Consider the following 21,086-nt stretch of genomic DNA (forward strand, 5'->3'; position numbering starts at 1 on the left):
AGTGAAGGTCATCAACGGGGCTCTCGCTGGGACCACTTGAGCTCCATGGTCTCAGAACTTGAGCACAGGGGCCTGCATATGAAGTGTGCATAGGATGCCCACTTGCCCAGGGCACACATGGCCTGGCCTTTGGAAGCTTCCAGGAATGCCAGGCTCTAGCCTTCCCGAGCTTCTATAGCATCCCAAGCAGTCAGCTCTTCACCTTCTCTGGACCTTTCACATCTTTGTTGAAAACATTCTAGCCACATTTTAAAAATAGTTGGATGCCTTTGTAAAACACTAAGCCAACATTTCCCTTCTTAGACAACCAGCCTGTTTCCATTATTACAGTAATCACATATAATATACAAGTTTGCAACTTGGAAGAGCTGGGAATGGGTAAGCTTTTGTTTTTGTTTTTTTTTAAGATTTTATTTTTAAGTAATCTCTATACTCAGCATGGGGCTCGAACTTACAAGTGTGAGATCAAGAGTTGCATCCTTTAATGACTGAGCCAGCCAGGTGCAGCACTCTCCCTCCGCCCCCCACCCCCCGCTTTTTTTTTTTTTTTTTTAAACTCAAAGAATTCTCAATGGGAGGCTAAACTTGTGCCTGGCAACTCTTGACAGAAGAGGGCTGGAAGGCAGCTGGTTTGGGTATGAAGGACCAAAGGTGCAGGCAGAAGAAAAGAATTTCTGACTGGCTGGTACACAATGTACACACTTTACACATCTGGATTAAAGTCTTGGAGGAATAGAGATTTTACAAATATAGAAAAATGCTCCAAACTCCAAAATGGGCTGAGGAAAGACACAGACCATGACACATGGTGAGTGACTGTCCAACCTCACTAATTCACAAAGGCAGCCAGAAGTGCTACTTAGCTCCTGCTAAGCTACAAAAATTGAGGAATGGTGGTGAAGTTGTGAAGCCAACTCACCTATGCTGACAATGGCTAAGGAGACGAGGCTGGAAATGTGTAACTACGACCATAAGAATTTTCAAATGCCTGTTCCAAACAAAGTGACCCCAGAAAACAATGTAGAAGGAAAGCACCCCTGCCCACAGGGACAGTGGGGCCTGTACTGGCGGGTTTGAGCTCTTGCTCTTCTCTAGTGGACAGAGACCAGCAGGGCTGCCACCACAGCATCCATTCCAGGGCTTGATTGTCAGAAGCAGGGCCAGGCAGGCCTGACTGCTTTTGTTCGAGCTCAAGATGGACACTCTCCCAGAAGGGCAGGGCCAGGAGCTGGCTTACTTACCATGTAGAAAGTGACGGATTAAAGCAGTATGCCTTCCCATCAGACAGGTTCATCACTGGGATTCCATGCTGTGTCAGCAAGATCTGTGACACTGTCATGTCACTTCCTGGGGAGACAGCACAAGAATGGGTTCTGGGTACATCCTGAACAGCAGGTGCCTGCACATGCACCTAAGGAGAAATGCAAACCACAGCTCCCACAGTCCCAGCAACAGGTATCTTAACACTGACGCATAACTAGGCAGTCACTGCTCTACTCTGCGCATGCTGGTCTCACTGCCATCCGCAGGCTGTTTGTCACCTCTTAGGGACCTATTCAAATATGCCCCTGGAGAGAATGCATCTCCCTACAACATAACGACATCCCCTACAACACGAAATGCTTCGGGCTGGGCCCAGAGCTTGGTTCTCCATCTAGGCTGAACAGGGTGCTTTCATGTCAGGAACCCAAGCTGCCTTGCCCCCACCCCAGGGAACAAGCGGTGGTCTACTGCTGAGGTTACCTGCCAAGATGGAGTGTAGAGATTCTTCTTTCACCACAACCACCTGTCTGTGAACATCCCTAGGAGGGAGACAGGGAACAGCTTACTCTGCAGCTGGGGTAAAAGCATCAGAATGTGCCTCGGTGATCAGACCCCACTCCATGGTCCCCAGTACACACCCAGCCCTTGCTTCCAGGAGGGGGGCTCTGCGCTGGAAAGGGCTTCCACTCCCCATGTGTCACTATGCTACCTCTGCACAAGTCTACGGGAGAGGGCCTAAGCCACAGAGCTGTGGGGCCTGCTACCAACACCATGCCAACTCTGGGAGAAGTGTGGCCATGCTCTGGTAGCTGAGATCCCTTTTCTGGACCCTGGCACATGCAATTAGGCATTGTGTGATTTGTCATGAGCTTTGCTGCTATCAGGATGGCAGCAGGGGCAGGCAGCCTGCGCCACTTCCACTGCACACTCTCCCTCCCTCAACGCGAGGTGGCTATCACAAGCAATGCGTGACTGACTGCTCAGGCCTCCTTAGGCGTTAAGATGCCCAGGCCAGCAGGGCCCAAGGACATGTCTGCCGAGTGGCCCCCTTTGCTGCCTTCCCTATCTCTGAAGTGAGAGGGGACCTGCACAGCCCCATTCCATCCTGCTTAGAGCCCACCCCACCCTGGGCCTGCCTCTCACCAGACAGACAATGTGGCTGCGGCAGTGAGCGCCATGACGTAGGAGCCCGTGCAGTGCAAAGTGGAGATCGGGGACGGCAGGAGGATGGGAGGGAGGAGGCGGCGACCACAGGCGGAGAACACGGACAGCATCCTCTTTTCACAGGCGACACATACCACGTCACTGAAAAGGCACAGAGGGGACAGGTGTCATGATCATCGGGAGCTGTGGCAGAGGAAGCAGCCCTGAAATGCAGAGCCTTCCCTGTCTGTGCCTGCCCCGTGCCTGCTACGAAGGCTTGCCCAAGGACTGGGGCAGCAGGGCTGATGCAGCCTAGCCTAAATGAGACTTCTGATTAAAGAGAATGTGTTCTCTTTCCCTTCAGGAGCTCCTTGAGCTTTTCTGAGCTCACACTAATGCTGATCCAGGGGGAGCCCACAGCAACACCCAGCACACAGGCCTATTTGTCCTTTGTGGGTGCCTGGGATCAGGAAGCTCAGTTTGCTCATCTTGGCAGAGAATGAAAAGGAGGTACAGAATGATGGTTCCTTCTAGGTGCAACACCATGCACTCACTCAGGGCCCATGGGAACCCTGACCCAAGATGGGAGGCCAAGTACTCACAGACACTATGAAAGCATTTTACATGCAGTCTCATGATAACTGATTAAGGGTCTAGTTAAAGTGATTGTATCTAAGCCAATTATCTTTGTAAAATCCTTTTAAGAGTATCAAATAGATGGACCTGACTGAAGGCCCTACGCCTCAACAGGCACCTGAGGAAAATGCTGGTCCTCTTTCCAGATCAAGCACATGTAAAAACAGCTCTAGGGGATCATGGCTGGAAGTCCAGGGGAAGACACTGGGGGACTAACCATTGAATTAAGGTCTCCTCTCAAAGTGCAGAAAACGGAGAGGGCTGGGCTAGGGACTCACAGGACAATCAGAAATCCATCCTGACTTCCCTAGATGAAAATTTGGGGTCCAGAGAAGCAATGATCCCATGTCAGAGAGCCAGACAGAGCTCAGCCTGGAACCTGAGATTTTAGGAATCTGGCCACATAAGGGAATCAGAACATCTGAGTGGAAATCCTGCCTTGGTTGACCCTCTAAGACAGTTTCCCCACCTATAACATGTTGATAATGATGGTGACTTTATTAGGTCTTGTGGGGATTGAGAAGACATGAACATGTTTAGCCTAGGGCAAGGCATGGTACGGGCCTCTGGAAGCTAGCATGTAGGGCAATTCCTCCTGCCTCAGACAGAAACAGGGTCACACAGCATAGCACATGGTGCTTCCCTAACATTAAAAGCTGGGCTAGGCAAAGACCCTTGTCCTTACCAGCTGCCGGCAGCAGTGAGGATCCGACTGGTGAGTACCGTCTCCCACTCCTTCCCTTCCCGGTTACACTTCAAACGACTTAGCTTCACACCTCCCACAGCAGTCACTTCATTCTCCACCTCAATGTACATGGAGGGATCGGAGCTCACCTGGTGGAGGAAAGCAAACACAGTGTCTTTTCAGGTGATGGTGGACCCACTGAGACTTGGGTCATGTGAAAGGTGAGATGATCAAAGGCCCCAAAGCAGGAGGAAGACAGAGAGGCAGACAGAACTGGCTGGTAAACAGGAGGGTGGCAATGTGTGCAGTAACAGGGTGCGACAAGAAGGCCGGACATCTGGATGTGTGGCCCCCAGGGCAGGGAGACGGCTGGGAACTTGCTCAGCCTCATCTCTCATGCCTAAGGAGCTGACGGACTGGATATCCCCATATGGAAAACCCAGGCAGAACGGCTGAACAGTTTGCAGTTGTGTGGCCACAAAGTGGGTAAACTGGGGCAGAGGGCTGTATGTGACTGGGAGATAGGCCCCTTCATAGACCCCTGGAAACCAAGAACAGTCCCAAGCAGCACTCAGTGGTAAAGCCCCTGGGCGGGGGTGGGGTGGGGTGGGGAGGGGCAGTGGCTAGAGTTTGGAAGGGGGTTTGTGCGCCGTCTCCATGCACAACAGCAACAGGAACAAACCACGTGGGTCCCTATCCTTAGGCCCAGAAAGACTTGTGGTGGGAGGGGCTGACATTGGTTCTCTCATGTCCCATGAGGACCAGCCTGCGCGAGGCAGTGTGTGCCCAGTGGAAAGTGACCTGTGTGTGGGGTCCTAGAAGGTTTCCTGAGGACGTGCACCCGAGCTTAGGAACAACAGGCCGTGAACCTGTGGCATGTCCAAGGTCAGGTGCTAGACGGAATGAATGGAAGGCCTCTGGGCATAATGGATTCTTTGTTCTAGAGCTGTGTTTTGAACAAGCACATAGTCATAAGCTTCTACTCCAAGAACTCAAACAGCCCTGATGACGACTCTGCTGGGTCCTGGGAAGGGGACAGGGCCAGTGAGCTGATTGGGAGATAGGCCATTACCAACCATGCAGTCCAACTGCACCAAGCCTGAGGCTGCCCAGGGCTGAGTGTGGAGCTCAAGGAGGCTTCCAGAAGGGAATACCTGAGACAAGTTTTGAAGGGGCTGGCCATCCAGAAGATGGCAGCAGGACTGTAAGGGCAAAGCACAGAGGAGAGAAATGCGAGGTGGGGGCAGCAAGGGAACCCCTGGGGAAGAGGCTAGTGATCTGGCCCTGATTAACTACAACTTCCCCAGATGTGGGAAGTGATGGAGAGCCACTGAAAAGCAGCCCAAAGTAAGTGACAATTCAGGGTTTACACAGAGGGGGAGCATGGAGAGAGTGTGCAGAGGTAAGAAGCCTGCTCACCTGGAGGGTGAATGCTCTCTGGGGGCCTGGCATGGGTAGTTTCAGTGCAGGTGCTGGTACAGACAAACACACGGCGTCCTTCTCTGCGGTCAGGGCAGCTGGGGACTGCAAGAGCAGAAATGTCTCTGAGCCCCACCCCAGCAACCGTAGGGCAACGTCAGGTAAAGGTGAGTTACCCAGTGGTGAGGCCAGGCCAGTTCCCCAGGCATTTCTGCCTACTCTGTGAGGGTAAAAGTGCAGATGAAGGCTATAAAGACCCCCACTTTCCAGATGAGTAGCTGATCCCAGGGAACTGCTCAAGGACTCCAAGTGGGTTGAGGGCAGGTGTGGGAGCCTGCATGTCTCTGCCAACTGTTCCCACACTGATGAGGCACACAGTGGCATGCACAGCCTCTCTTATCCTACTCGGGCACGTGCGGATTCCAGCACTGAGCTCACGAGCTGGGCTGGGGGAGACCACATGGGCCCGCTGGCCTCACCTGGACAGACAGAGACACAGGCATGAGCCGAGAGTCCTTCCGAGGCCGCCCTTTTTTCTTCTTTTCCACCGTTTCTACCTCAAGCTCCAGTTTTCGCTTGGACAGTGAGGAAGGCTTGGCCACAGGGACCTTTTCGTCGCTGTCACTGCTGCTCTCCAGGAGGTCCCGGGGCCTCAGCTCTTTCACAAGGTTTTGCTCTTTCAACCTGCACAAACACAGACATCCATGGCCTACTCCATATGACTATTAAGTTTAAAATAATTATAAAATTCATACTCATCACCAAAATAAATAAAAATTGTAAAAAAGGACTTCTGGTTTCTGCTCCAACATGCAAAGAGCTTGGAAGTTGACACTCCCATTCTCAAAGAGGAAAGCTGAAAAACTGAAAATCAACAACTTTTCTTGGATTCATCAGAGAAGTAAGGTCACAAGGCAAACTACCACCCTGGAAACTAGAGATACCAGGTGAAGACAGAATGTCAGAGCTCACCTGGAGCTGAAGGCCCTGGAGCCCTAACTGGTAGGAAGACTTAAAGTAACTGGTACACTGCTGAAGGCTGAGCGTGGGCTGGCTTGTAAGTTAAAACTCTTGGGGGTCCAGTGGAAGGAGGGTACCCACACTTATGTTAGCTCTACCTCCAGGAGCTCTAACAGGCTGTCATGGGTGAAGATCAGGGATGGAAAAATCCCCTCTGTGCTTTGGGCTAGGGGAGGGGAAAATGAACCATTTGAAACCCACCCAGAGTTCCCTTCTCCTTAACAAAAGCTTGCCTTCAAGGGAAACTACTAGACCCCATGTGACTTAGTGGCAGGGCAATTAACCACCTATAGCCTAGCCCACACATGCACGCACAAACACCCGCGTGCGCTAAGGAATTCTTCTGAAGGTCATAGCCCAGGGTCACCGGTCCAACGACAACAAAAAGATTTAATCATGAGATAACAGAATGCTTCTCCTCCCCAAAACCTCACCATTTCAACAGGGCTCTGGTACAATAGGACTAGAATAACTAGTTTGAAGCTAGCAGAGGGTGGTTCATGAGTTTTAAGGAAAGAAGCCAGCTCTATAACTAAAAGTGCAAGGTGAAGCTTCAAGTGCTAATGTAGAAGCTGCAGGAAGTTATTGAGAAGCTCTAGCTAATTAGAGAAGGTGGCTACAGTAAATGACAGATTTTCAATATACATGAAACAGCCTTGTATTGAAAGTAGAAGCTATCTAGGACTTTCACAGCTGGAGAGGAGAAGTCAATGTCTGGCTTCAAAGGACAGGCTGACTCTCTTGTTAGGGGCCAGTGAAGCTGGTGACTTGAAGTGGAAGCCAATGCTCATTTACCATTCCAAAAATCCTAGGGCCTTAAGAATTATGCTAAATCTATTCTGCCCTACCCTATATAAGCGGAACAACAAAGCCTAGATGAAACTGTATCTGCTTATAGCATGGTTTACTAAATATTTTAAGCTCACTGTTGAGAACTACTGCTCAGAAAAAGATTCCTTTAAAAATATTACTGTTCATTGCCAATACACCTGGGTCACCCAAGAGCTCTGATAAAGATGTCTATTGGACATCTCTTTCATCAGGCAGATGAAATTAATGTTGTTTTCATGCCTGCTAACACAACATCTGTTCTGCAGGCCATGGATCAAGAGTAGTTTTGACTTTCAAGTCTTATTATTGAAGAAATACATTTTGTAAGGCTATAGCTGCCATACGTCGTGACTCCTGTGATGGATCTGGACAAAGTACATGGAAAACCTGAAAATGATTCATCATCTAGATGCCACTAAGAACACTCAAGATTCATAGGAAGGGGTCAAAATAGCAACATGAACAGGAGTTTGGAAGAAGTAAATTCCAACCCTCATGGATGACTTTCAGGGGTTCAAGACGTCAGTTGGAGGAAGTAACTGCAGATGTGGTGGAAACAGCAAGAGATCTAGAATTAGAAGTGAAGCCTGAAGATGTGACTGAATTGCTCCAATCTCATGATAAAACCTGAATGGATGAGGAGTTGCTTCTCATGGAGGAGCAGAGGAAGTGGTTTCTTGAGATGGAATCTACTGGAGAAGATGCTGTAAAGATTGTTGAAATGACAACAAAGGATTTATTTTTTTTTTAAAGATTTTATTTATTTATTTGAGAGAGGGATGGAGGGAGACAGAGAGAGAGAGAGAGAGCATGAGGGGGGAAGGGTCAGAGGGAGAAGCAGACTCCCCACCGAACAGGGAGCCCGATGTGGGACTCGATCCCAGGACTCCAGAATCACGACCTGAGCTGAAGGCAGTCGCTTAACTGACTGAGCCACCCAGGTGCCCTGACAACAAAGGATTTAGAATACCACATAAACTTAGCTGATTAAACAGTGGCAGGCTTTGAGAGGATTGACTTCCAATTTTGAAAGAAGTTCTGCTGTGTATAAATGCTGTCAAATGGCATTGCTATAGAGAAATTGTTCATAAAAGGAAGAGTCAACTGATGTGGCAAACTTCATTGTCTTAAAGTTGCCACAGCCACCTCAACCTTCAGCAAGTACCACCCTGAACAGTTAGGAGCCATTAACATTGAGGCAAAACCCTCCACCAGCAAAAAGATTATGACTTGCTGAAAGCTTAGATGATGGTTAGCATTTTTTAGCAATGAAGTATTTTTTCCATTAAGGTATGTACATTGTTTTCTTAGATATAATGCTATTATTGTACACTTAATAGACTACAGTCTACAACTTTTACATGTACTAGGAAACCAAAAATTCATTTGACTTGCTTTATTGCAATATTTGATTTATTGTGGTCGTCTGGAACCAAACTTGTAATATCTCCAGCATATGCCTGTATGCCACTCTAACTCTAAATAAAAGAAAACTGGAGTAGCTATATTAATTTCAGAAAAAGTGGACACCAGAGTAAGGAAAAGTATTAAGGATAAAGAGGGACATTACATAATGATAAAAGGGTCAATTTTCCTTTATGTATACATATGTATACATACATAGCAATCCTTAATGTACACATGCCTAACAACAGAGCAACAAAATACATGTGGCAAACTGACAGAACCACAAGGAGAACTGGACAACTCCACAATTGTAAGTGGAGATTTCAATTTACCTCTATCAGTAACTGACAGATCCAGCAGACAGAAAATCAATAAGGAATTAGTCAAATGAATACTATCATTCATTTGAATTTAGTTGATATTTATAAGATACTTCATATAACGATAGCAGAATACACATTCTTCTCAAGATCACATGGAATATTCACTAAGATAGACCACATTCTGGGTCATAAAACATACTCTAACAAATTTAAAAGGATAATGGGGTGCCTGGGTGGCTCAGTCGTTAAGTGTCTGCCTTTGGCTCAGGTCATGATCCCAGGGTCCTGGGATCAAGCCCTGCATTGGGCTCCCTGCTCGGCGGGAGGCCTTCTTCTCCCTCTCCGACTCCCCCTGCTTGTGTTCCCTCTCTCGCTGTGTCTCTCTGTCAAATAAATAAATAAAATCTTTAAAAAAAAAACACAAATTTAAAAGGATAAAAAACATACCAAGTATGCTTTAAGCCCACAACAGAATTAAACTAGACAACAATAACAAAAGATACCTGGAAAACCCCTAAGCAGAGGGTTAAACCACACACTTCTAAACAATATATGGTCAAAGAAAAAATCTCAAGAGAAATGTAAAAATATTTAAATGAAAACAAAAGTGTAATTTATCAAAATTTGTGGGATGCAGTGAAAACAGTGCTTAGAAGAAAATATTTTTAAAAGATTTATTTATTTATTTTTTGGGGGGGAGGGGCAGAGGGAGAAAGTCTTAAGCAGACTCCACACTGAGTGTGGAGCCCAACACAGGGCTTGATCTCAGGATCCTGAGATCACCACCTGAGCCAAAACCAAGACTCAGACACTTAACCGATTGCCACCCAGACAACCCCTTTATTTTTTCTTAAATATTTATTTGAGAGAGAGAGAGCAAGTGAGAGTGCGGGGAAGGGCTGAGGGAATCTTCAAGCAGACTCCCCGATGATCATGGATCCTGATGTGGGGCTCAATTTCCCAACCCTGAGATCATGACCTGAGCCAAAATCAAGAGTCGGTTGCTTACCCAACTGAGCCACCCAGGCGCCCTGAGAATACATATTTTAGAAAAGAAGAAAGACCTGAAATAAAAAACTTTATTTTTTTAAAGATTTTATTTATTTATTTGAGAGAGAGAATGAGAGAGAGAGAGAGAGAGAGCATGAGAGGGGGGAGGGTCAGAGGGAGAAGCAGACTCCCCGCTGAGCAGGGAGTCCAATGTGGGACTCGATCCCGGGACTCCAGGATCATGACCTGAGCCGAAGGCAGTTGCCTAACCAACTGAGCCACCCAGGCACCCTGAAATAAAAAACTTTAAACTTTACCTTTAGGAACTAGAAAAAGATCAGCAAGCAGAAGCAAATAAATAACAAATACCAATACAGTAATATAATAATAAGGCAATAATAAGTAAAGTAATATAAAGCAAGGAGAAGAAAATAAATAATAAAAATTACAGTAGAAATCCATGAAATTCAAAACAGGAAAACAACAGAAAAACCAATGAAATAAAAAGCTGGCTCTTTGAAAAGAGCAATAAAATTAAGAAACTTGTAGCCAGGCTAATCAAGAAAAAAAGAGAGGACACAAAATCATTAATGTCAGAAATGCAAAAGGGGCCTTCACTATTCCTCCCATGGACAATAAAAGGAACATAGAGGAATATTATGAATAATTCTAAATCCACAGATTGGATAACTTTGGTGAAATGGACCAGTTTCTTGAAAAAAACAAAAAACAATCAACTAAAACTCACACAAGGAAAAATAACTAATCTGAATAGGCTTATTAGGGCGCCTGAGTGGCTCAGTCAGTGAAGCGTCTGCCTTCAGCTCAGGCCATGATCCCGGGGTCCTGGGATCGAGTCCCGCATCGGGCTCCCTGCTCCTCTGGGAGCGTGCTTCTCCCTCTACCCCTCCCCCCTGCTCATGATCTCTCACTCTCTTTCTCTCTCTCTCTCTCTCAAATAAAAAAAAAAAAATCTTTGAATAGGCCTATTAAAGAAAATGAATCAACAATTAATAACCTTCCAAGAAAAAAAAGTACCAGGCCCAGACAGTTTTACTGGTGAATTATACCAAATATTTAAGGAAGAAATTATACCAATTTTCTACAATATATTCTAGAAAAGAGAAGCAGGGGAAATAACTCCTAACACCCATGAGGCAAGCATTACCCCAATATAAAAACCAGGTACTGACATCACAAGAAAAAAAACTATAGACCAGTATCTCTCATGAACATAGATACAAAAATCTTCAACAAAATATTGGCAAATTGAATCCAACAATGTATAAGAATTATATACAACAACCAAATGGTATTTATATGCAGATATGCATACTAGCTCAACATTCAAAGTGATTAATGTAATCCATCACAGCTAATAAAGCTAAAGAAGAAAAATCTTATCATCATATAAACAGATGCAGAAAGGCATGTGACAAAATCCAACATCCATTCATGATAAAAAAAACTCTTAGCAAACCAAGACCGGAGGAGAATTTCCTCAATTTGATAAAGGATATTCACAAAAAAATCTACAGCTAACATCATACTTAATGGTGAGACACTAGATGCTTTCGCATAAGACTGAGAAGGCAAGGATGTCCCCTCTCACTACTTCTATTTAATATAGTACTAGAAATCCTAGCTAATGCAGTAAGATAAGAGAAAGAAATAAAAGGCATAAAGATTGGGAAGGAGAAATAAAATTGTCTCTATTTGCAGATGACATAATTGTCTTTGTAGAAAATCTCAAAGAATCAAAGACAACAAAAAATGGAACTAATAAGCAATTATGGCAAGGCTGTAGGATACAAAGTTAATATACAAAAGTCAATTGCTTTTCTACATACTAGTATTGAACAACTGGTATTTGAAATTCTAAACATAATACTATTTACATTAGCATCATAAAATGAAATAATCAGATATAAATCTAACAAAATACGTCTAAATTCCATATGAGGAAAACTACAAAACTCTGATGAAAGAAATCAAAGACCTACATAAATGGAGATATTCTATGTTTATGGATAAGAAGACTCAATATATACTTTTTAAAGTTTATTTTTTTTAAAGATTTTATTTATTTGAAAGAGAGAGAGTGCGTACACAAGCAGGGGGAGGAGCAGAGGCAGAGGGAGAAGCAGGCTCTGCGCTGATCAGGGAGCCTGATGTGGGGCTTGATCCCAGGACCCTGAGATCATGACCTGAGTCAAAGGCAGATGCTTAACCGACTGAGCCACCCAGGTGCCCCAGGAGACTCAATATTGTTAAGATGTCAATTTTTCATAACTTGATCTAGAGAGTAAATGGAATCCCAATAGAAGTCCCAGGAAATTATATTGTATATATTGACAAACTGATTCTAAAATTTATATGGAAAGATAAAACACCTAGAAATAGACCCATACAAATATAATCAAGTGATCTTTAATTAAGGCAAAGGCATAGAAAGGATAGTCTTTTCAACAAATGATGCTGAAACAACTGGACAACCACATGCAAAAATGGAATCTAGACACATACCTTATGTCGCCCACAAAAATTAACTCAAAATGATCTAAGTGTAAAATGCAAAACTATAAATGAACTTAGAAGAAAACATGGTAGGAAGTCTAATGAGCCTGGGTTTGGCAAATTTATTTCTTATATTACAGTGCTTACCATGGTAAATGTAGTTACCATCTGTCACCATACAAAGTTATTACAATATTATTGACTATACTGGCAATGAGTGTTTGATACAATACTGAAAGCACAATCCGTGACAGAAAAAATCTGGTTCTGTAGGATTTCATTAACATTAGAAGTTTCTGCTCTAAGACATTGTTAAAAGAATGAAAAGACAAGCCAAAGATCAGAAGACAGTACTTGCAAATCACATTATCCGAGTAAGGATTTGTATCCAAAATATACAAAGAATTTGTAGAACTCGACAGTAAGAAAACAAGCAACCTAATCTAAAAAATAAAAAGATCTAAACAGGCACCTCGCCAAAGAAGATCCAGATGGCTAATAAGCATATGAAAAGATGGTCAACACTAGAAGTGAAAATCAGGGAACCGAAAATAAACACAACAGTAAGAGATCACTCAACACTTATTAGAATGGCTAAAATCTAAAAAAACTTTTAACGAATGTGGACAAGGATGTGGATCAAAGAACTCATTCATTGTTGGTGGAAATGCAGTCATTGTGAAAGACAGTCTGGCAGTTTCTTATAAAGCTAAACCTAGTCTCACCACACAACCCAGTGATTGCACTCCTAGGTATTTGCCCAGCTGAGCTGAAAACATTTATTCACACAAAAACCTACACATGAATGTTCATAGCAGCCTTATATAATGTTTATACATAACTGCCCCAAAATGGAAGCAATCAAGGTATCCTTCAATGGGGGAATGGATAAACTATGGTAGTACATACAAACTGTGGTACATTCATACAATGGAATAATATTTGGTAATAAAAAGAAATGAACTATCAAACCATGAAAATGCATGTGAGAACATTACATTGCTAAGTGAAACACACCCATCAGAAAAGGGTATATACAGTATGATTCCAATTATACAACATTCTAGAAAAGGCAAAACTATGGAGGCAGAAAAAGTTCAGTGATTGTCAGGTGTTCAGGGAAGAAGGGAGGGATGAATAGCTAAAGTACAAGGGATATTTAGGGAGGTGAAATTACTGTGCATGATGCTATAATGCTGGATAAAAGACATTACGCATTTGTCAAAACACATACAACTGTACAGCACAAAGAGAAAACTCTAAATGATGGACAGTACTTCATAAAAATTAAAAAAAAAACTTAAAGTGTAGGACTAAATACCTACTGGAGTATGATAATGGAATAGGATTATGTAGGAGAACATCCTTGCTTAGGAAGTGACTCTCACAGTAGGAAGAAGTGTTGTGTTTCCATCATGTGTGTTGTAGAGTAAAAGTAAAAATCAAAACTCACGAAAGTGACAAAAACTGGTGAATCTAGGTGAAGGCTACAAAGATGTTTAATGTTGCTGAAGGCTGGGAAGCTTTCAAAACAAAAGCCTATAAAAAACTCCACTTAGAAGTCCTAGGTGCTGGGGCGCCTGGGTGGCTCTGTCGGTTAAGCAGCTTAAGTGTCTGCCTTTGGCTCAGGTCATGATCCCAGGGTCCTGGGATCGGGCCCTGCATTGGGCTCCCTGCTCAGCGGGGAGCCTGCTTCTCCCTCTCCCTCTGCCTGCTGCTCTGCCTACTTGTGCTCTCTCTGCCAAATAAATAAAATCTTAAAAAAAAAAGAAGTCCTAGGTGCTGCTGACATAGAAACACAGTATCTCATGCCTTTTCTTGCACTTCTCCATTGCAATCTGTGTATACGTGTATGTGTACGAGTATGTATGTGTGCAATGTGTGTATTTTTGGTAACAGTTTTACTGAGATGTAACCCACATACCATACAATTCATGAATTTAAAGGATACAATTCAATAGTTCTTAGTGTGTTCACAAAGTTGTGCAACAATCACAATAGCAATTTCAGAATATTTTCATCATCTCAAAAAGAAACCCTGTACCTCTTCGTTATAACCCCTCCCCTCCAGCCAATTCTCCCATTCACCACAGCTTGGGAAACCACTAACCTACTTTCTATTTCCATAGATGTCCCCATTCTGCACACTTCCTAGAAATGGAATCACAGAATATGAAATATTCAGGATTGGTTTCTTCCACTTAGCGTGTTTTCAAGGTTTATTCATGCTGTAGACTGTACTGGTACTTTACTCCTTTCTTATGACTGAGTAATATTTCATTGTATGGATAACCACACCTTGCTTATCCATACTTCAGGTAATAAACATTTGGTTGGTTTCAAGCTTTTGGCTATTGTAAAAAATGCTGATATGAACATTCATATAAAAGTTATTTGTGTAGGCATGTTTTCATTTTTCTTGGGTATTTTTACCCAGGACTGAAACTCCTGTGTCAAATGTTAAGTCTATGTTTAACTTTTTAAGGAACTGCCAGACTATTTTCCAAAGTGTCTGTACCTTTTTATATTCCCACCAGCAGTGTATGAAAGTCCCAATTTCTTCACATTGATGCCAACACTTAGTATTTATCTTTTGATTTCCTAGCAGTGCGAAGTAGAATCTTGTGGTTTTACTTGTACTTCCCCAATAACTAATAATGTTGAGTATCTTTTCATTTGCTTATTGGCTATTTGTATATCATATTTTTAAAAAAGATTTTTATTTATTTTAGAGAGATCATGAGCAGAGACAGGGACAGAGGGAGAGACAGAAAATCCCAAGCAGACTCCCCACTGAGCGTGGAACATGATGTGGGGCTCGATCCCAGGACTCTGAGATCATGACATGAGCTGAAATCAAGAGTCAGATGCTCAACTGACTGAGCCACCCAGACACCCCTTGTATATCATATTTTTAAAAATGTCTATTTAAATCCTTGGCCCACTTAAAAATTGCATTAGTCTACTACTGAGTTGTACGAGTTGTAAGAATACTTGTATTCTAGACACAAGTCCTTTATTAGATATAGGATTAGCAAATATTTTCTCCATTTTTCCCCCACCATCTTTTTTTTTTTTTTTTTTTAAGATTTTATTTATTTATTTAAGAGAGACAGAGTGAGAGAGGGAACACAAGCAGGGGGTGTGGGAGAGGGAGAAGCAGGCTTCCCTGCAGAGCAAGGAGCCCAATGCGGGGCTCGATCCCAGGACCCTGGGATCATGACCTGAGCCGAAGGCAGACGCTTAACGACTGAGCCACCCAGGCGCTCCCCCTCCCCACCATCTTAAGGGTTTCCTTTAAAGCACAAAAGTTGTAAATTTTAATGAAATCCAATTTATCTATTTCTTCTTTGATTACTTGTGATTTTGCTGTCATATCTAAGAATCCATTAACAAATCCAAAGTCACAAAGAGTTTTGTAGTTTGACTCTTAAATTTAGTTCTTTGATTGATTTTGAGTTGCAGTGTGAAGTAAGGATCCAACTTTATTTTTTTGCATATATGGATAACACATATGCAAGCAACATTTGTTGGTAAGACTCTTCTTTCTCCATCCATTGAATGGTCTTGGCACCCTTGTTGAAAATCAACTGACCACAGAAATGTGAGTTTATTTCTGGGATTTCAGTTCTATTCTTCTGGTCTACATGTCTATCTTTGTGCTAGTACCACACTGTCTTATTACTGCTCTGTACTAAAGTTTGAACTCAGGAAGTATGAGTTCTCCAATTTTGCTCTTTTTTTTCCCAAGACTATTTTGGCTATTTGGGGGCCCTTGACTTTCCACATGTATTCCCAGATGGCATTTTGCAAAGGACTGCATTGAATCTTGTAAATCAATTTGGGGGCTACTACCATCTTAACAATATCAAGACATCCAATGGAATGTCGTTCCATTTATTTAGGTCTTTAATTTCTTTCAACAACGTGTTGTAGTTTCCAAAGTATAATTTTTATGCTGTATTTTTTTTTTTAAGATTTATTTGACAGAGACAGACAGCAAGAGAGGGAACATAAGCAGGGGGAGTGGGAGAGGGAGAAGCAGGCTTCCCGCTGAGCAGGGAGCCCGATGCGGGGCTCGATCCCAGGACCCTGGGATCATGACCTGAGCCCAAGGCAGACGCTTAACGACTGAGCCACCCAGGCGCCCCTATGCTGTATTTCTTTTGTTAAATTTATTTCTAAATATTTTATTTTTTTCTGTGCTACTGTAAATAGAACTGTTGTCTTAAGATTTTTTTTTTTTGTATTTTTCTATACAAGTGTATAGAAATGTATATTGACCTTGTATCTCACAACCTTGAAGTCATTTAGTCTAGAAACTCTAGTATGATGTTGAAAAGAAATGGCAAGAGTGGACATCCTTGTCTTGTTCCTGTTCATTTTCCTTAGGGGGAAAACATCAAGTCTTTTACCATGAAGTATGATCTTAGTTGTGTGGGTTTTTCAAAGATGTCCTTTTATCATGTTGAGGGAGGTCCATTCTATTCCTAGTTTGTTATTTGTTTATGTCATGAATGGGTGTTAGATTCAATCATCGGGTGTCTGTTTTTATTCTACTGATATAGTATATTACATCAGCTGATTTTCATACGTTGAACCAACCTTGTATTTCTGGGATAAATCCCACTTAGTCGTTGTATATGATTAAGAAATAATATATATATATGTCATATTTTTGAGGATTTCTGTGTCCTTATTCTTAAGAAATATTGTAGTTTTCTTTTCTGTGATATCTTTGTCTGCTTTTGGTAGCCTGATGATACTGGCCTCAAAGAATGAGATGGGAAATGTTCTCTATTTTTTTTTTTTTTTAAGATTTTATTTTTATGTAATCTCTATACCAACATGGAGTTTGAACCTACAACCTTGAGATCAAGAGTTGCATGCTCCACTGACTGAGCCAGCCTGGTGCCCCTCTCCTATTTTTTAAGAGTTTATGAAGAGGGGCGCCTGGGTGGCTCAGTCGTTAAGCATCTGCCTTCGGCTCAGGTCATGATCCCAGGGTCCTGGGATCGAGCCCCACATCAGGCTCCCTGCTCCACGGGAAGCCTGCTTCTCCCTCTCCCACTCCCCCTGCTTGTGTTCCCTCTCTCGCTGTGTCTCTGTCAAATAAATAAATAAAATCTTAAAAAAAAAGTTTATGAAGAATTGTCATTAATTCTTTAACTGATTGGTAGAATAAATTAGTAAAGCCATCTGGGCCTGGGCTTTTCTTTGTAGGTTGTTGTTGGATTACTAATTCAAACTCTTCACTTGTTATAGGTCTATTCAGATTGTCTATTTCTTCTTGTGTTAGTTTTGGTAGTTCATGTCTTTCTAGGAGTTTCTCCATTTCATTTAAGTTATCTAATTTATTGGTATGCAATTTTTTAAAAAGATTTTATTTATTTTTTGACAGAGAGAGACAGCGAGAGAGGGAACACAAGCAGGGGGGGTGGGAGAGGGAGAAGCAGGCTTCCTGCCAAGCAGGGAGCCCGATGCGGGGCTCGATTCCAGGACCCCCCAGGAGCCCATTTAGTTGCTTGCTCTTTAGGTATATCTAAGAAACAGTGTCCTAATCCAGGGTCATATATATCTACATCTGTTTTCTTCTGAGTTTTAAAGTTGTAGCTCTTACATTTAGTTCTTTGACCGATCTTTGAGTTAATTTTTGTATACGGGATGGTAAATTAGCCTTTCCTCACATTTCCTGTTTTATCTTTCATGTCTTTGATTATTTAAGCATATTTATTTGTCTTTATCTGGCAATTCTCTGATATATGATCAAATTTATAAAAAGGTCTAACCTGTTCATTGTGTCTCCTGACATTTGTGTGGAATGCACTGTTTCTTCATGTGTTTTGTTCCTTTGGATTTTGAGTCCCTTTTTGGCTGTGCTTTATCAGTGGGAATGCGGTACATCTTGGGGGGGTCAGGGAAATGTCGCTGGCAGGGGGAGTTTGCATCAGTTTTGCCAAGTGCCTCTGGATGTTAATTAGGCCAAAATCTCCTTTTGTGTTCATTTCTTCGTTTGGTTTCCGGATGACCTGGGTAGCGTTAAACATCCCCAATCCACAGGAGGGCAGGTCTTTGGATATACAGTCTGTTTTCCTAACCCTGAGGACTGGCTGAGACATTTCAACTTTTTGGCCATGTTCTCATGCTGCCCTTCAGGTTTTTTCTGTCCTCTCCCTCACTGGAGGTGTACTTTCTCAAGCAGCTTGACTTAATGGTAGTATCTTAGTTCTAAACCCCTACATGGCTCAGGTCAAGGCCCCGTCTTGAATCTGTGTGGCCATTAAAACTCAAGGTCACCCACTGTGTCAGTAACCCCCAACCCAACACCCACAGTGTGGTCCTGCCCACTGCTCTGGTTGTTTTGTTTACCACCCTTAGATTTTTGGCTCCTGGGGACTTCCCTTACTTTCTCATGAACTGGTTACATGTTTTAAGGATATATATTGCAGTTCATCCACCATTTCAGAGTACTAAGCAGCAGGAAGGTTTTCAGATCCTCCATACTGCTGGACAGAGGAACTGCTAGATAAAGAGATCACATTGAGTATCTGTATACGAAAATAGGCGTGATCACACTATAGAGTAGAATATGAGGTCCTGCACCAAGGTCATAGATGGAGCAGCTACTTGAAGGGAGAGTCCTCCCTTGCTGGTTTCCAGAAGCTGTTCTCCAAGGAGAACAAATCCTGATCAGATAAGCAATTTTGAGATGAGTCAAGTCCTGGAGACAGTGTACTACAGCTTTAGCTCCAAGACATCATCTACTGCAAGGTCAGGTCTCATCACAAATGCTCCCTTCATTAAGCATCTGCTGGTTGTGTGGCTACTGCAAGAGTCTGTGACCAATGTCCCTGAATTCGGCTGATAGTGGCAAAGGGCTGCTGAGCCCCTATGGCCTCAAGGTGGAGTGTAACCCCAAGAGGACATCACTTAAGTCCTTGGCCCCTCTGTAGGAAGCTGGCCCAGCCCACCTCTCACTCCCTCAGCCCCCACCTCACTGGCTATGCAGTGAGCTCTGAGTTGTGGTGAGTTCATAGTCGTGGGGGTGGGGATATGCTCCCCAGGAATCAGAAAAGTTCTGTGCCAACAAACACACCTGCTCTGGCCACCTCAAGAGGACTCCTACAATTCCAAGAAACAAACTACATCCTACATGGCTTGGTTGCTGTGTGCTAAGGGAGGTGCAGAGAATGGGCGAGTGGCATAGAGCCTGGAAGAGCTCAGAAGCCTAATTTCATAAAAACCTCTTCTCTAGGGGCGCCTGGGTCGTTCAATCATTAAGCATCTGCCTTCCGCTCATGTCATGGTCCCAGGATCCTGGGATCAAGCCCCGCATCCAGCTCCCTGCTCTGCGGGAAGCCTGCTTCTCCCTCTCCCACTCCCCCTGTTGATGTTCCCTCTCTCGCTGTGTCTCTGTCAAATAAATAAATAAAATCTTTAAAACAAACAAACAAAAAAAGCCTCTCCTCTATCACTTTTATCTCAAGCTCCCAAATGCCTGGTCAGTGTCTGAGCAGGCCATTACTTTCCTGGTGCCAACAGTGTCAGAGCCAATCTCCCACTCCTCTTCTGGGCAAGCTCTGGGCTCTATTCAAATGACCACCTTATTCTCAGCATAGCCTCTGCACTGACCAGCCCTGGTGTCATTGCTTTCATTGTCCTTTATGCCTCTTCTATGGCCCCCATGGCTCCTTCCAACCATCTTCCCACTTGAAGAAGCTGCTCCTTTCTCCTTGGACCCAGAGGCTCCTGAGTACAGAGGGACCAGAGTTTGCTCCTGCATGGGAAAGCAAGCTGCTGGGTGGGAAAGCAGACACTGCACTGCTGGCTGAGCCTATACCCTCCCTGGTCTCTAGGAGCCCCACATAGCCACCACCTACCTTTCCACAGCTGTTGGAGTCACACTGGTCAAGGAAGGAGCACCTGGCGTGGCTTTGGACCGCTCCGTGAATCTGGAGTCAAATGCTTTCATGGGTTCAATCTTGGACGGGGTCGTTAACACGGAGGGTGACAATGCAGCAGGAGTAGAGGTAGCATTCACACTGGGGGTGGAGGGAGTAAAAAGATGGGAGAGCACGTCAAGCACAATCCATCAAGCATTTGGGAATCCTAGATTTGTGTTACTTGGAGTCAACTAAAAGTGGCACAGATATCAAAATTATATAAACCCAATTTCAAGATGTAATCTAATACTGCTGACTATTTCTTTAATACTTTCATGTGTTAAAATCTGAAGTCTGGCTAAGAAGGTCATGAGCAAATGCACTCACATTTGCCCCACTGCATTGTTCTGAGAGCTTCTGGGGTACCATGAGGCCTAGAAAGTGGCTCTTACAACCCTTTTTCCTCACCATATAGCCGTATCTCTACAACCTGAATACAGCATCTCCACCCCAAACCATTCCAAACCACCAGTTTTTCCTGCTTCAACAAATGGTCTAATGAGAGACGTTCCCAACCAGAGTCCTGAAGCTACGGTCCATTCCTGGCCTTCATCCTCGGCCAAACACACTGTGACCTAGGTGGCCCCTCTCATCTTACCTTGGTAATTATGTATTCTTCATACTCTCCTCCAAGTGCACACCCCATAGCCCTTGTCTTCTCCACAGGAGAGGCCTAGGCTTGAGCCTGTAAACTTTCCCCCATGCCCAAGCACATCACACATGCTGAGTCCCAAAGCCACCGGGCCTCCTACTGACCACATCCACCTGCTTGGACCCCATACCAGACACCTGGCAGGCAACTGGGAGCCCCCTCCTCCTCTCCCAGGATCTGCAGGGCCCAACTGTTAAAATGTCTCACAGATCTGGAGCTGTCTGTCCTTCCCCAGATACCCTTTCTGAGATGACTGG

General features: G+C 43.8%; 1 protein-coding gene across 5 annotated transcripts in view; it reads right to left on the reverse strand.

Moving 5' to 3' along the window:
- LOC113912311 (protein HIRA) overlaps positions 1-21,086 on the reverse strand; it is an 87,835-nt gene that overhangs the window by 19,627 nt on the left and 47,122 nt on the right. For all 5 annotated transcript variants that reach the window (XM_027575301.2, XM_027575303.2, XM_027575302.2 and 2 more), the window contains 7 exons: positions 20,115-20,276; positions 5,626-5,830; positions 5,147-5,251; positions 3,728-3,876; positions 2,407-2,568; positions 1,744-1,802; positions 1,242-1,347 (listed from right to left, as the gene is read on the reverse strand). In XM_027575301.2, coding sequence (XP_027431102.1) covers positions 1,242-1,347; positions 1,744-1,802; positions 2,407-2,568; positions 3,728-3,876; positions 5,147-5,251; positions 5,626-5,830; positions 20,115-20,276 — 948 coding nt within the window. The remainder of the gene's footprint in view (positions 1-1,241; positions 1,348-1,743; positions 1,803-2,406; positions 2,569-3,727; positions 3,877-5,146; positions 5,252-5,625; positions 5,831-20,114; positions 20,277-21,086) is intronic.

This window comes from Zalophus californianus, chromosome 14 (genome assembly GCF_009762305.2).
Source record: "Zalophus californianus isolate mZalCal1 chromosome 14, mZalCal1.pri.v2, whole genome shotgun sequence".
Taxonomy (NCBI): domain Eukaryota; kingdom Metazoa; phylum Chordata; class Mammalia; order Carnivora; family Otariidae; genus Zalophus; species Zalophus californianus.